This window comes from Abramis brama (assembly GCF_963993115.1).
Source record: "Abramis brama genome assembly, chromosome: 23".
NCBI classification, from domain to species: Eukaryota; Metazoa; Chordata; class Actinopteri; order Cypriniformes; family Leuciscidae; genus Abramis; species Abramis brama.
Window position 1 is genome coordinate 13,906,785 of NC_139985.1, and position 17,566 is coordinate 13,924,350.

General features: G+C 37.5%; 1 protein-coding gene across 3 annotated transcripts in view; it reads left to right on the plus strand.

Annotated features, from left to right (window-relative positions):
- The window catches only part of srgap2 (SLIT-ROBO Rho GTPase activating protein 2), a 99,137-nt gene that overhangs the window by 61,535 nt on the left and 20,036 nt on the right, over positions 1-17,566 (plus strand). For all 3 annotated transcript variants that reach the window (XM_084101558.1, XM_084101560.1, XM_084101559.1), the window contains 7 exons: positions 5,190-5,252; positions 8,077-8,292; positions 9,795-9,923; positions 11,986-12,207; positions 13,213-13,314; positions 14,006-14,203; positions 15,787-15,871. In XM_084101558.1, the coding sequence (XP_083957684.1) occupies positions 5,190-5,252; positions 8,077-8,292; positions 9,795-9,923; positions 11,986-12,207; positions 13,213-13,314; positions 14,006-14,203; positions 15,787-15,871 (1,015 nt within the window). The remainder of the gene's footprint in view (positions 1-5,189; positions 5,253-8,076; positions 8,293-9,794; positions 9,924-11,985; positions 12,208-13,212; positions 13,315-14,005; positions 14,204-15,786; positions 15,872-17,566) is intronic.

Sequence of the window (17,566 nt, forward strand, 5' to 3'; positions counted from 1 at the left end):
AGGCTTCCTGGGAATCGCTGAAGTGCGATTGGACTTACCCTACGTCCTAGTGCTGCACACTTCCCACCTGTCTTAAAAGCTCTGTGACATGCTGGAGAAATTCTGCACTCTAAATGCAAATGCTGTCAAGGGAGCCGTGTCCGGAGGAGGTTTACGACTTTATTGAACCACAAGAGCAGACACACAATAAAGGAAAACACTCTGAGAAGTGTAGAAAGAGAAGTATGGCAGTGAAGTTTTGGATGAATCCTGTCCTCTTCCTCAATGCCTGATCAGAAACATAGCTCAATTTGGTTTGACTACTTTTAGCTCTGATAATATAATGTGATATGTGGTGGCAAATAATGGAGATCCACAATATATCGGTACCATAATGGTAATATTAGACATTAAAAATCCATCCATCCATCCATATTCACTTGTAACATTTAAAATACTTGACTTTAATTTTTAATGTTTTAATTTTAATTAATTTTTTAGACAATGTGTGTAGAATTCTAATATTGACCATCCATTGGTTATCGACCATAACATGAAAATAATTAATTCTAATATTGACCATCCATTTGTTATCGACCATAACATGAAAATAATTAATGGCTTATCTGTATCAGCTAGAATTTTAATACTGGTGCATGGAAGTGTTTGGTAAAGTTCTTTGGAAACTCATTTAGTGCCACTAGTGTTGCCATTACAAATTGCACTGCTAAAGAAACTATGACAAAAATACACATGCATATATGTATTTATTAAAAACATATCTACTGACAATCATTTTTTTTCCCCTAATTTCATATGTTCTCATTTACTTTGTGAATATATTGTCTTTGTGCATGAAAGTTGAGTTATTTTTCTTTATTAGGAAAAGTCACTGAACTGTGGAATATTGGCGTTTCTGTAGACTAGGCGCTGTTAATAGGAACAATCGTTTGACTTGTGACTGATGTCGAGTGCCAGTAAACCAATCCCCTCACAAACACCCCGAATTGATGTTTCTGTGACAGATTTGTGCAGAACCAAAACCAATCTCCTGCCAGGCTTACGGACAGATGTGTGATCTTTTTCATTTAACAAGTGCATCCTGTCATTAAGGCTCATAAATCCATGTCCTCCCGTCCCAGAGTCTCTCCCCTGTTGCCCAATAGATTTATAGAGCTCTTCATGGAAAATCAATAGTTTACTCCCATTTTTTGGGTTCTTTTTGTGTGTTGTCTTTGGAGTGTGTCTCCGAGCAGATGGAGGAAGGCAGCTCTGCCTGGTCCGACCGCACTCCTGAAGATCCATTTCACCACAGCGGTGTTATGCTGCTTAGAGGGGAAGTGTTATGTGTGTCTGAGAGCAACGGAGCAAGAGAGAGTAAGGAAAAATGAAGAGGAGTATAGCCTAGCCCTAGACCCAACAATCCTAATAGAAAGAGCAGACTGAATAAATCCATCAAATGCTCCTTATTAAACTGATCTGAATAGGCATGTGTCACGGGATGTTTGACTAGTCATCTGACAGCCAACAGGGCAGACAGGAGCCAGCAATCCCAATGCATGTGTTTCCCCCAGCAGGTCTGTAAGAACAAATGAGCTTATAGACGTCAACTGGGGAGACCATATGCTTCTGAACTATCTCCCACACCTTCAGTTTAAACACTTACACATGATAGGAAAATGTAATGGGACAACATTCTCATAAATAAAGAATTTTAATGTTTGTTTGGAGTTATTTTTAGGTCTGTTCACTGGAGTTTGTTTCCAATTATGTTATTACACCTAATTATTACACCAGCCATCAACGGCTTGAGTGGACTTGAGTGTTGTTTTGGAGTTTATGAATAAATCGGATACCCGCTTGTATGTCTGTGTGTGTTTGCCCATTGAGATTATGGTTGCTAATTATGTGTACTTGTGAATATATTAAGAAAAGATTAGCAAAACGTTTTTTCTCCCGATGTCTTCGATCCCCATCGACGAATAGATGAACTTTTTTGTTCTAAGGCAATGAAATATTGTCCCAAACTTTTAAACAAAATGTGCTTTATTCATGGGCCATCACATGGCAAAAAAAATCTAGATTTATCATTTGCTCTTTTTATACCTTAATACAATAAAGTGCTTCTTTTTTTTTTAAATGGCATCTTTTACCACAAATAAAATAAAAGAATAAAATAGTTATAGTAATAATAAAAACACAATAATAAGATAAAGTTAATATTATATTACATAAATTATATTATATTATATATTATAGTATATATGACTAATTATATATAAAATATATATATATATATATATATATATATATATATATATATATATATATATATATATATATATATATATATATATATATATATATATATAAATAAATAAAAAAATTATGATCATTATTCATTATTTTATGTTTGATAAACTTCAAATATGCTTAGAGAGGTTGTATATTTTATTTTTATTATGATCATTATTCATTATTTTATGTTTGATAGACTTCAAAGATGCTTAGAGAGGTGCGGTGAGCATCTCCAGACAGTCACTTCATTCACTGCTCTGAATCTGGGTGTTCCTGTGCATTCGCATTACTCAGTCCACTGCCTCCAAATACAACACATCAGACCTTCATTATAAATGACTACCCAAAGGGGATCTCCTGCGGGACGCCTCCCCACAGCCTACTCATCATCCATCTCAGTTTTCAAAGGGTTAAAATGAACTCCAGTCTGTTCATCAACAGGAAGGAGCTGTGTGACTGCACAATCACTGTTTGTGAAAAATGACAGATTGACTGTTTGTGAATACTTTCTCAAATCATTTTCACCCTTTACTTCCCCCTTCTGTCTTTTATGACTATGCACACACTTCATCTCCTTTCAGTCACATATTTCCTTTCTCTTCCATCATTTCCACCACTTCTCATCCTCAAGGGCTGATTGACATCTGTCCAAAAACACCCATGAACCCTCGTTCAGACCTTCAAAAACAGGAAAATCCCACAAAATTGTCAATGTAGGGAAAAGGGAAGGAGTAACTGAGTAAAAGCCCTCAAATGCTAGACATCTTCTTGGCCGGCTTTCGAGTTATCAGCCCACAGCGATTGAAGTTTGGACTTGAACTTGCAAGCACTTCATTTTCATGTCATGCTGTGCCTTCGTTTCCTTACTTCCTCTTATAAGACACAGCAACCACCAGAACGGCAAACCACCATTTCCATCTCACACAGAGTTTACCAGGCCTCTTTATTCTACAGTCTCTGAGAGAAAGTCTCACCAAATTCACGATTAATGTAAATTGATTGACATGTAACTGAAATTAAATGCCACTTAACAGCCGTATAACATTTAGCTGTAAGTAGTGACACTTCTAACTTACAGGGATAGTTCACCCAAAAATAAAAGAATCATTTACTCATACTCATGTTGTTACGAAACCTATGTGACTTTAATTCTTCTGTGGAATACAAAAGATAATATTTTGAAGAATGGTTTCATCCATAAAATAAAAGTCAATGGGATTCGACATGACATTGGACCCCACTGACTTTCATTGTATGGACAAAAATGAGTAAATGATTACAACTTTTAAAGACAATGTACATTGGTGTTTGCAACCCATTTTAAATCCATAATATGATGTAATTACAATTAAAACGTGATATCGACTGTCGATCTGCACAGGGTGTGAAGTGCAAATGTATGCAGATGATACTGTGATATATGTCCATGTAAGAACCAAAGAACAAGCAGCTTCTAAACTCAGTGCAGCAATGATTAATGTAAACAAATGGCTAAATGATTCACACCTGTTTCTTAATGTTAAGAAGACTGTTTGCATGTTTTTTACAAAAACACACTCTACAACTGACTATGATCCGGAAGTATATGTGTCTGGAGAGGTCCTCCAAGTAGTCTCTCAAGTTAAATATCTAGGCATTATCCTTGACTCCACCCTGTCCTTCAAAAAACCTAAGTGTTCCTAAGTGAAGAAAGTAATGCAAGTAACTAAATACAATTTGGCCAACTTTAGGTATATAAGAAACTGCCTAACAACCACAAAAGCAAAATTATATATGAATGCTATGATCATCCCCCACTTAACATATTGTATGACAAGTTGGACTCAAGCAAGAATTACAACACCGAAGCCTATTCTTTCTTTGTACAAGCAGACTCACAAAGTGTTATATAGAAAACCAAAAACCTACCACCACTGTAATATTTTGGGAAAATATGAAATTCTTAGTTGGGAAAATTTAATGAAATACAGTGACATCTGTCTGGTGTTTAAGATTTTAAATGGTAAAGCTCCCCCACCACTTGGTACTTTTATTAAGCAGACAAATGTTACCAACAGAACTACAAGATCAGCTCTAAGAGGAGATTGTGTAATCCCTTTTAGGTCTAGCTCCTTCAGCCAATCATGTTTTTCTGTAAGAGCTTCTCAATTATGGAACACCATACCAATTGAAATAAGAATAGGTAACAACTATTATACCTTCACACGAAGTCTTAAGGCCTGGCTTTTGAAAAGTCAAACATGTGAACATTTTTAAATAAAAAGTGCATTGCACATTTCATTTGTAATATTACTATTTAACCTGCTGCTAATATCTCCCAAGTTCTCTGCCTGTTGCCAGGCAATTGTACTGATGTTTTAATGTTTCTGGATGTTTCGTGTGGTTTTATGTTGTGAGAATTGTTCTGTTTTATTTGTTGTTTTATCTTGTCTTGAGGTACTTTTTGTTTACAGTATATTTTATAATTTTAAAGGTTTCTAAACATCTTGCCGAAGGACTGCAGTTGAAAATTAGCCAGTAGGCTAATACTGGCACATTTACAGTAATGTTGATCAATGTGCGCTGTCCTTATAAATAAATAAAATACAAATACAAACTAGAAAAAGAGGCTTTGGATGTTCCCATTTGCCCATAAGATTAATCTGGCCCTGTGTGCAGTGGTCCTGTATAATCTGACGGGTTGGGCAGGACTGTATTGAACTATATGTGTTTGGGGTAAGCTGGTGCTGACCTCCATTACTGAGAGGGCAGATAGGCGTCTCATCGGTCCGTCTAACAGTGACAGCCTCGAGGCTCAAGGCCCAAGAAGGATAGCCAGTTGTAATAGAGAACAGGGCACTACTGTTAATCATGATCTGCACCATTATCTCCCTCTATTTGTCTTTTACTAAGGTTTTTTTCTTCTCTTACAGAGTAAAGAGGTGGGCCTCCAGCTGCAGGAGGATTTGATGAAGGTCCTCAACGAGTTGTACACGGTAAGATACAAACAGAGCTTAGTTGAGCGTAATTTCAGTCTGAGGCGATCATCTTTCTGTAGCATTACCATGTTCCATTTTCTGTTTGCATCACTTTCTACCTCAAACTTCAAACGGAGTGTTGGTACATTATGTCCTCCTTGTCTCTCTCTCTCTCAATATCTCTGGTTGTTTCTATCAGCCTGCTGCAGTTATGAGGCATTAAGTCTCTGCTTCAGTCGAGTGCTTATTTTGGTCTCTTGTGGTTTTATTCCAATCAGTGTTTTTGAGGCAAGGGGTTGGCTATAGTTACTTTTTCTTCTTGTTGAAAACATTTTGATAGCTTTTAGTCACTGTGTACCCCCTGTGTGTGGTTGTTGTGTCCAATTTGTAGTTTTTGAAGGGGCCTAGAAGGAACAATTGAATCGCCTCTTAATGTTTTAATGCCTTGAAATGGATGTTTGTGTGCATGTGAACAAAATAATGTTTTTCCAGATAGTCACTGTAATTCATTAGTAAGACAGAAGGACATGAACAAGTAGTGAATGATAGTAATTATAGTGTGTCAGCCAGCAATGAGTAATCTGCTGGCACGTGGGTTGACTGCTTGCAGCCTACCTGAGACTCTAAAGCAGCCTTAACTGACTGTAATCCTTGAAGATTTTATGATATACTAGCTATGCTGTATGTTTTATACTCCTCAACCATCAAATAGTAAACTTGTATAATTAGTCTTAATTAGTTACCACTTAATTATTTATATCATATAATAATAAAAAGTTTATAATGAACTTTAAGTGTTTACATTCTAGCACAAAAAAAAAAAAAAAAACTTTCATGGCAGTTAACCTTTGTTTTAACCCTCTGTGGCAGTAAATTACTGTTTTATAGACTTAGCGTTTACAGTATCCGTACCACCAAAGAGACCCATGTTCACTGGCAGAGCTGAAATTAGCAGATGTGCATGGGAAGATTCAGTTGATTTTGAAGAAATGTTATAGACGAGTGCATCAGGGCTGCTTTCTGATGCAAAGTGCAGTGTTGCATGGGGGTTCCACACATGGATGTCTTTAATTAGCGGCACAGCTAAATAATCCTAATGATTTCAGGGTTTTATTTTTACTGAGAGAAGAAATTAAATTAGAAATGCCCTTTGCACATATTTCTGTATTCCTTATTTTTGTGGGGGAGGAAGGAGTAGTTTGGGGTTTTTAGGGTGGGGTGTTCTGAGCTCAAATGTGGTAGGAGGAGAACCCGTGATATTGGCTTACTTTGAATGGCGACTGGATTCCCCCCCATACAAATCCACACATGGTCTCCTGGGAAATGACTGTAACCCATTTCAATACTCCATAAAAAGTCAGCAGATCCTTTAATTAAAGAGTTAAGGATGATGAAAATAAACCTGGCACCATTTTTAGTGACATCTGTGCTTTATATGAAGAAAGGGAGGAATGAATGGAAAAGCTGATGATGATTATCTCAGCCTTTTGGACCTAAGAGGAACCTTATAGGGCTGAAAATAGTGAAAAACATGATGAAATGGGTTTCTTCACTTTTTTTCAACAGTGGCTAGTTCAGTAGTTCACCCAAAAATTCAATTATGTCATAATTTACTCACCCTCGTGTCTTTCCAAACTCGTATGACTTTCTTTCCTCTGTGGAACATTTTTGGGTGAACTATTCCTTCAAGAATGGGAAAAGAGCCTGATGCTTTTTTGCACTTTACAAGAGCAAGCCATTGAGACCCGCCCACATCTATGTTTGCCAAATTCCTCTTGTAAGTGTTTCCTATTAATGATGACACTGCAAAGAGCTTACTAAATTTATTATGCCCATCATGAAGACTGACACCCTCATGAAAGCCAGTGAAAATGTAGGGAAATGGAGTCCATTAACTTTCTCTCTTTTAGAAGGAGGAGTGATGGCTTGGTATCATCTCTCCGGTCTTGGCAGAGTGTTCGATTGCAAGCACAAGAATGGCGTCACTCTTTGACATTCCTCTCAAAGGAGAAGTTTGGAATGAGATCCTCCCTTCAATCCCATTCCTAAATTTAGCATCTGCTGAATACTAGCTATCAAGCTTGGTGGCATCTTTCAATCCTTGCAACAGATGATAGAGCCAAGAATCTTTCAGTCTCACTTTGGACTTGCATGTTAACTGTTCATTATAGGGGTCATATAATTTTATCTTCAATTTGTTATGTTTTTTATTTTATTTAATAAAATATGAATAAATAGTCATTTATTTGTATTTGTATATGACCCCTTCAAAGTGCTGCATGGTTTGCAGTCCACCTACTTTAATAAATCTATGCTCTGTGTTTTCCTCGTAGCAATTTATTTGAGTCGGTTGTGTTGTGAATAACTATGTGCTGTGCTGTTAAAGCTGAGAGGTCATCAGTTTAGATGTCTTCCTATTTCAATCTGATTCTTGTCTGTAATCTATCCTTTTAAGCTGCCTTCATGAGCATAACCACCTGTAAGGATCCTTATTTAAACAAACCACCACGACACAAATGCAAAAGCAGTCTGACAAATATTTATACTTATTTTACCATCATATTTATCGGCAAAATCCAACTAATCACTTTTAAACCTACATCCCAGCCTACATTTCATGGTATGTTCAATGTAGGAACAAAATTAACTTGAGGTATGGGCCCTGAATGGATTTGTCCATGGGCCCATACCGACATGTGAATTAGCCCATACCTCAAACTCCAAATTGGCCCCACCATGAAATGTAGGCTGGGATACATCACTAAGCATGATGCATTTGCCCTGCGTCTATGCTACAACTTTATGCACATTTAATGTACATTTCGTCTTCCTCGCTGCACAGGTGATGAAGACCTATCACATGTACAACATGGACAGCATCAACGCCGAGAGCAAGCTGAAGGATGCAGAGAAGCAAGAAGAGAAGCAGATGAGCCGCAACGTCCGACACGAGGACAGGCAGACCCCGCGCTCACCCGACTCCCTCACCAGCATCAAGATCGAGGAGAAACATGTGCGCCGCAGCTCCGTCAAGAAGATTGAGAAGATGAAGGAGAAGGTGAGCAGCGAGATCAGAGAATTCAAATGAGAAGGGGTTAATGAAAGGAGATATCAGAGTGTCTTGGACAGTTTAAGCAGAGAATGTGGAGGAAAGGTGAACGTGGGCAGAAGAAGAATGAACAGATGGAGGGGGATTTCAGAGAAATGGGAAAGGTGATGGAGTGGGAGTTGAGAGAGAGGGGCTGAAAGGAGCTGAAACCACTGCCAGATGGTGTTGAGGGTCCTAAACCTGATCCTGGACAGCTTTAATGACCTGTTGACAGTGGTTTATCCAATGTATAACACGCATCAGATATGTAATCCATGCTTGTCATGGCTTAATAATACTATGCTTATGAAATACATGATTTTGAATGATCAATCACAGCATTCTGCAGTCAGATAAAATATGTGATCAACAGTGGTCTTTTCAGGTCAGTGAAATATAATAAAATTAAATAATTTTAATAAATTAATTAAATCAGTGACCAGAAATGATGTTTTCATGCCCATTTACATATTTATTTTGTAAGTAGCAGTGCAACACACAGTATAACGCACAATCATTATCACAAAATAAACATTTTTAGGGTAAGACCAGGCTTAATTGGTTTGAAGGATGATGTAGTGATTTTGTAATCTCGTATTTCTGAGATTCCAGGCTGCAAATTCCAGAAATTTCCAATTCGATATGGTAATCCTTAGCACTAAACGGCAGCTTAATTCATCAAAATAAATGGCTCCACCATGACTGTATACACTGTGTTGTAGAATGTCATTTGATGATGTAATGAGATGACATGCGGTCAGGGGTCAAGCATTAGCATGTCTGGGACAGATATTGTTGTCAATCCATGTCTTTGTTCTTCTGGAGTCCTCTGGTTACCATCTCTGTCCAGTACCACCAGCTTACAGAATGAATGATGGGATCATCGCTGGGTTGTTCCTGGGCCACCTCTGTTTCCACAAGACCAACAGCAGCTCCTCTATGTGTGTCCCACTGTAGAGAGCCTGTGGTCATCCCAGTAGCATTTACAGATGGAAATGTAGTGTAGTTTGTGGTGGCTGCTCTAACATTTCCATATTCAGGGAGAGCTAGTAGAAGCTAAACAAGGTGCCATCCATCATGATCTTATGTTTTATTTTAGCTTTAAAGGTTTTGTACACTCAAAAATAAGAGGTCTGTCATTATTTACCTACAATCTTGCTGTTCCAAACCGCATATGATTTTATTTTTTACACAAATTTTTTTAAATGGATGTTTTCCCCATATTCATGATACTGGTTTGACTTTGTGATGTTTGGTTTCGCAACAGTAGCGAACCAATGATGTTTATAAGTATTGACATACAACTGTCAGTGAAAAATTACTTAAGCTTTGGTGGCCAAAATTTCTAACTAGTTTTATGATGATTTTGGTACTTTATGGTGCTTGTTTTGGAGCTTAACAGCCTGCAATCACAATTAATCTGTCCCTTTCTGTTGTTGTCTCATCCTCCTGTTTTTACCTTTTATTCTCAGCGGCAAGCAAAATACACTGAGAACAAGCTGAAAGCCATCAAGGCCAGGAATGAGTACCTTCTTGCTCTGGAGGCCACCAACAACTGCGTCTTCAAATACTACATCCATGATCTGTCTGACCTCATAGATGTAAGTCCACCCTTGTCTCATCACCATAGCTTCAATATAGCCTTCACTTTAGCCAGTTTGTAAATCTTTAAGTTATTATTGTGTATTGTTATAAAGAAATGTACTGCATACAAAAAAACAAATTTTGAGCTAAATTTTAGCATTATTTATGTGCTATTCTAGTTTTTATTAATATTTTGAATGAGCTTTTTTACATTTTCACTTTTCATTTTAAATGTAGTAATTTTGTTATGTGCTTTTGTCATTTTAGTACTTCAACTTAAAGGGATAGTTCACCCAAAAATGAAAATTCTGTCGTCATTTACTCACCCTCATGTTGTACCAAGCCTGTATGAGTTTCTCATTTCTTCATTTTTGGGTGAACTATCCCTTTAAACTTATTTCAGTTAGTTGCCAAGACAACATTTCTAATTTTCATTTGAGGTTTTTTTTTTAGTTTAAGGTTGTCCATCTAATATTTATATTTTAATTTATTTAAGCTTTATTTCAGTTACTGACGACAATTTTTAATAAATAATAATTTTAAATTTTCGTGAACAGTAACAACACTGTTTGAACTAGTTTGTAAGGGGTAATTAAAAACTTATGCTAAACAAATACCTGAAAAATATTATAAATGAACAAGCTTGGAGCAGATGATGAAATGAAACTAGAGCAGTCACACAAATTTTCTTTTTCTTTGACTGCATCAGAATGCACAAGAAATGATTGCATTAAAGTCAATGCTTTTATAAGTGTCTTTTCATTTTTGCAAAAACATTTAATTCAATTATTAAGTAATCAAATTACACAATTCAGAAAGTGCGAATAACTTTACAATAACTAACAACCCATCTGAATTTGATGTATAGAAAAATTACAGAATGAAACATGTCAATGTGATAATGTCAAATGCAGTAAAGCATCAGGAATTATGCTTCCAATCATGTGAGAGCCAACCGGCACACTTTTTTTTACCCTGGTACTTTTTTATGACCTGTGCAACCCTGGCTGAAAGGACGTTTAAATGTAGTGCCCTGAATAAGCCCATGGATAGAGTGTCCCACAATGTAGTAATTCCCTCTGACAGTGTGCTGCCACATCGGGCTTCTTTCTTCGAGTGTGACCCTGAAAGTAGACCTATAGCAGCCCCTTGTGTGAGCACCGCAAGAGGGCCCACTTGTCCCACCATATCAGCATCAGACTCCTATCAAGGCACCCTGAAAGTGGTGAAATCTCCTCCTCATATTACCCTCAATTGCGGCACACAGGGGCCCACACAACACGACGTCCTCTTTTCTGTGTGAGGATGATGGATTTAGTCTGAGCGGTCTTTCACTTGAAGCAATCAGAGCGTGGAAGTTGTAACCATGTACTGGTTAATTAACAAAAGTGTTTTTTTTACTCAGAGGGACTTTTCAGGTCAGACTATTATTATTATTATTATTATTAAAGGAGCTGTATGTAAGATTGTGGCCAAAACTGGTACTGCAATCACTTTCAAATTACTTGTAGAGCGGTGTATCCCCTCCCCCTCCCCCCTGACTCGAGGTTGCCAGATATGCTGCAGGATCCAGCAGGAAGGTAGGCTGCTACAAGGAGCTGCAGCTGTGGTAACTAGAGCAGAGCTGGCAACCCGGATGCCGAAACACTACTGACTTCGTGATTGGTAGATAGGTGGAGGGTGGGGCTTCAGGCCAAAACACAAGATGACAACATCAACATCAGTTGAGGGCTGCAACTTCACTTTTTAAATGACAATATCCTGGCCGTACTACTGTTGTCAGTGATATAAGTATTTGAAATGAACATGATTTCTTAATGTCTAGTGACATATCAGGGCCATTTTATGATTAATTGAAATACATTTCTTACATACAGCTCCTTTAATAATTGTAATAATATTCATATTTTTTTATTTTATATTTTTTTATTTTTTAGTACTTGAATGTACTTTATGTTGCTTTGGATGAAAGTCTTTGCCAAATGCATAAATGTTGTGCTTTACTCTTGATTTAACTGCCTTTCCATTTGCAGCTTGAAATACCAACCAAATGCCCTTTTTTTTCTTCCCCTCTCTCAGTGCTGTGACCTAGGCTACCATGCCAGCCTGAGTCGTGCACTGCGTACCTACCTCTCGGCTGAGTTTAACGTTGAGACTTCCAAGCACAGTGGTCTGGAGACCATCGAAAATGCTGTAGAGAACCTAGAGGCCAACGCAGACAAACAAAGGCTCATGGAGACCTACAACAACGTCTTTTGCCCTCCGATGCGCTTCGATTTCCAGTCTCACATGGGTGATATGGTCAGTTGGTGTGATTTATTATTGCTTAAGACATGACACTGGTGAAATGGAGTAATGGAATATGCAGAGGTGGTAATTATTTTCATGCCCCAAGCAATATACCAACAGCAGAGTCGCACTGTGTGTAAACAATGACACACAGACATGCTTAAGCAAGTGAGTGCAGCTTTACTGTTGCCAAATGCTTTTGCTCCAATATACTGTATCATAAATCTTGATGATCAGCTCTACTAAATATCACTTGTTAATACATGCTACAACGATCAGCGTTGTCTCTCTGAGAGGATGTGTCCTTCTGTTACATGAGACTCTTGCAAGACTGTCTTGCATGTCCAGACAAACCCAGACACTTCTAGAGAAATGAAGCATTTCTGAATCAAGTGTTGCACAGTGACAGACATGCCTGCTGAGAGACCTCTGTTGCTTTAGCCCTGTATTATTATATATTGTCATTAGGCTTGTTAGGGTTGGGTGAACACAGTGTGAATATTAAACTGGGATAAGAGGAGGAATCTTAACATTGAAAAAAATTACACACTACATGTAGTACACTACTTTACAGCTCTCCTAAAAGTTAACGTTTTTAATTGGACTAGATTTTTCCTTATTAAATCAATCAACAGTTGATTCAACAACTGCTGTGTTGAGCTTTAAGGTGCTGTTTTTTTGTTTTTAGCTGACCTTGCATCAGGGTCCTGGATGTTTGTATGTGTGTGATAAACAGAGCAGCTGGTTTTCCCCAGTGCACAAGCACCCTGTCTTGTGTTCAACCCTTAGGGAGAGGGTGGACCGAAGTAAGCAAGATGTTCCCCAGCTGTTAGGGGTGAAAAGACAGAGATCATGAAAGAGAGCGAGCGAGAGCGGCAGATAGAGGCTTGCTCGGGTCAATCTGTTCTTCGGAGCACATGAGGACATTAGTTGTATGATCACTGCTGGAGATGGTTTTGCTTCAGTTCCTCATCATTCTGTGTTTCTCAAGCTCTTTCTTCTCTCTTTCTCCGTCAGGTGGGACATATGTGTGCCCAGCAGCCTGTGCAGGTTGAGCTGATCCAGAGATGCCAGCAGCTACTGTCCCGCCTGTCCACACTTAAGATAGAGAATGAAGAGGTGATGTACATATGACCAAATAAATACAAGAAACATACTCATATACATACTGTCACTAAAATATAGGCACTGAAAAACACATGCCTACATACATAACGTATGCAAACTTACAAGGCCTATACATTTGTACTCATTGAGATTAAATTGCAATCATCTCTTCAAGAGTTGTGTACACATATACACATCTTTACTCTTTATTCCACAGATTTCTATACTGTCTGTACACAGACTTTTGTGATATTTAAGAAGCCAAACACCGAACGTTAGTTTCTCTCGCACTGGAAAATATAATTTACCTAATCAGCATTTTGGAATTGTCTTCCATTAAACATATTTATGAGAGTACAACAAATTTACTTAAAATTGTATTATTTTAGTTTATTAGTCTTATTTCAAATTTCTTTTTTCTTATTTTAAAATATTAATCTGCCAAAATGTAGTGAGGTTTATGCTCATAAATAATACAAAAAGCCAGTGGGGTAAAACGTCTCAATATCTTATGAAATTTTGCTCCTCAAGTACATATTACTCGTTTAAAGGATTTTTTGATATTTTTAATGAAAAATAAATCAAAAATACCAATCAAAAAGGATTTAATGCAGAGCACTATTGTGTAGGAAATGAAATGTCTTGATATCTTGATTACAGTTGGAGAAATTGCTGTTTCGCTCACATATTCTGTTTGAAATAGGTGAAGAAGACGATGGAGGCCACTCTACAGACCATCCAGGACATGGTGACCATTGAGGACTTTGATGTGACTGACTGTTTTCACCACAGTAACTCAATGGAGTCAGTCAAGTCCACTGTGTCCGAGTCTTTCATGAGCAAACCCAGCCTAGCCAAGAGACGAGCCAACCAGCAGGAGACAGAACAGTTCTACTTCACGGTAAATGAGATGGAGATGGAGAGGGAGAGAAACCAGTTAAATATGAGGTCACACAGTTGAAGAAAGGGTATGGTGGATTGAACGGTGGGAAATCTGTTGCGGGAGCATAGAAGGAGAAAAGAGAAATGGGAAAGGAAGGGTGATGAGAGGAAAGATAAGTAATTGAATGTTTGAGATACAGCTTAATGTCCTTTCTTCTCTATCAGAGTCTTTTAAGAAGCCTTTGATTAAGAAGACAGCAATTAGAGGAGACTGGTGCAGATGAATGCTCTTCATTGATCTGTCCTTGTTTGTAGAAACAAGAAACAATGTTGCATTGAAATTCTCCACAAATAACATTACAGAGGTATTTCTTCTTTTTACAAAATACCCAGAATGCTGTTTCAGTCACATAGCAATGCCCTGGGAGCCACAAAAAACACCTCGGGGCGAGTTTATAGGGAAGACTGGGGTAACACGTTGTCAACATGAATGTGTCTCAGTAACTATGAGATTTTAAGATTTAAAAAAATTAAAATAAATAAATACTAAATTAATTCTTGTTTCTTGTATAATAATTTTTGAATGATAGTTTCAAACATCTAATTCAAAACCCCTAAAATAAACATTTAATACGAAAAAAAAATATTATAATAAATAATATTATTATTAAATTATTTTATTTTATATTCTAGATTTTTGGGGGTTTTATAATATTATTATTTATTTTATTATATTTTTCAATCAAACTGTGTATGTATATACAGTATATAAATGAACAAAAATGATTGTTTGTGTCTATACATAAATAGTTTTTTCTGAAATAAACCTGCTTTGAAAAATTCTAAACAAAATTCAGAACAAGAGGATAGTAAGAATATGATTTTCCATTCACTCTGGTCTAATATGAAAATCAATGAATATTATCAATATGATCAATGAAGGCACAAGATTAGCAAGCAGAGGTTTGGTTTTGTCACTTGATGTTGTGCAAGCTGTTTTAGCACATCCCCTTCATCAGGTCATAACCTGATGTTTTCCTCCCCTACACATCTCCGCTCTTTCTCTTTAATTCCCTATATACATTCAGTTTGTCTATTTCTCTGCCAAAAGCACTAGTGCATGGATCTTGGCTATCCTTCCTGCGTCTGCATGACTGTTATGCTGGTATGGCTGTGATATATGAATGATGAAATTGTAAGCATCTGTCCACCCACCCATTCGCTCCGCAGTTCAGGTTTCTCTCCATCAGTCTCCTGAACCCTCTATCTGTCTCTCCGCTGTCAGGTTTCCATCAGGTCAGGGTTCTCGCCCCCAAAGAGCCATAAGCTATTAGAGCACATAGATCCAGTGTCTCCCTGTGCTCCAGTGGATATGAAATTAATGTTTACGCCAACAAGATGTATAGTCTCAACACTACACAGCAAATTGAAATGGGTGGAGGAAGGATTCTTTGCCAGAAAGTCGAGAAAAGGAAGGATGATTGATTGTACTGCTCACTTAATAGCTATACAAATGAAATTTCTCAACAGTGTTTGTTCATAAGTGTTGAGATGATCTTGCAGTTGTGCTCGAGTTTATATGTTTTATATTTACTGTTTCAGAAACTGAAGGAGTTTCTGGAGGGCAGGAACCTCATCACCAAACTACAGGCTAAACATGAACTGATCCAAAAGACTCTGGGAGAAAGTGAGTAATCTTTCTCGAGTGATGTGTGCATGTGTTTTGGGGGATTCGATTGGAAAAAACTAGTCATAAAATCTTGTGGGTGTAATATTGCTTTTATACAGCAGTTCAATAAGCAAAACATTGATATTGAGTAACTTGCATTTTAGACAGTATCAGTTGCTTTTTGCTGTGAATAGTTCAAAATGAAGTCAAAGGAGAATCATCCATTGTACTTCTCAAAGCAACACTTTGAGAAGTAGTGTTGTTTTGTGTTGTTTTGTTCCTTAATGAATCAGTATTTTGAAGAACTGGTTGTGAAAATGATTCAGTGTGACTCATTTATAAATACAGTAGCTATGTTTGCATGCAATCAAATAATCAGTTAGTGATCAGGTTGATGACTCAATCAGACTGAAAATATTTCATGTAAACACCTCAATCGATCTGGCTGAGATTGAATTTTCAATAGGATTGGATGGTGTAGACCTGAAAAATAAACAAGCATGTAAATGCCTGAATCCAACTATTTTCTTAGTCCGAAATACCTTGGGCATATGCACAGTGCCGCAATGCATATCTCTACATACATTTTTTTACGTGCTAAAATAGCTCTTCTGACGCGTCACATGTCAGTTATCTTTTTACGTCATCAAGGAAAAAATCAAGGAAAAAACGACAATTATACTCTATGTAGCTTTGGTGGGATTATCACGGTGGTTCTGAATGCAGCGACTGCGTGAATCATATGTGAATATGTGAATCATATTGAAAGGTTTAGGGGTCATATAAAAAGAACTTTCAGAATCTGAAATTGGATTGGATGAAAATTAGTGCATGTAAACATACCTAGTCACTTTTTTATACCGAAGTAAAGCAGTGTTTTTGAATAAATCAGTTAAGTGAATGATTCAACTGACTCACTCATAAAGAAAGTCATTGTGTTTCGTTATTGAATGAGTACGTTTTTTAAATGAATCATTTGAGTGAATAATGGGCTCTTGGACTAATACTGTAGCACTAAATAAAAAAATAATAAAAAATGATGGGCAGGATAGGGTAATACACATGTGTGGGATGTTGCAGTGTCAGGCAGAGAGGGTACTGAGCTGACCATGTGTGTGTGTGTTAGCTTGAGAATGGTACAGATGTCATCAGTCTCATGAGAGCCTGAAGCTTTAACAGGCCAGTGCTGCCCAGTACTGTCCTCTGGGCCATAGCATGATCTTATCCACTTGCTTATTGGCAGGCCTTGATGGTGGAGGTCAAAGGTCATGTGCCATGCTACAAGGCCGAGAAAATAAATCTGAAGAGAGAAGAGCACAGCGGGGATTTCCTGGAGTGTTTTTCACTCTGATGTACCTCCCACGTTCATTCCTCCAGATTGAACAGAACTGTCAGCCAGTCAGTTAGGACAGCCAGTGAACAGGAAATGAAACTGAGAGAATCAGACTAATGGCACTGATGATAACGAAGCGATAATTATGCATGATGGAGAGAGTAATGGTGTTGATTACTCTATCGAGGAATAACCAGCGCTAGCTGAGACTAGTGCAGTCGGAAAGATGATTTAATCATTTTGATATGAAGTAATAATTTTGTACATTATTATTATAAATATATGAACTTTCTCCCCCAATTGGAACTTGCACAGTTCTATTAATTCCAGTGCTGATATTAACATTTTGGCCTGATAAATAGCACTGCTGTTCAAAAGTT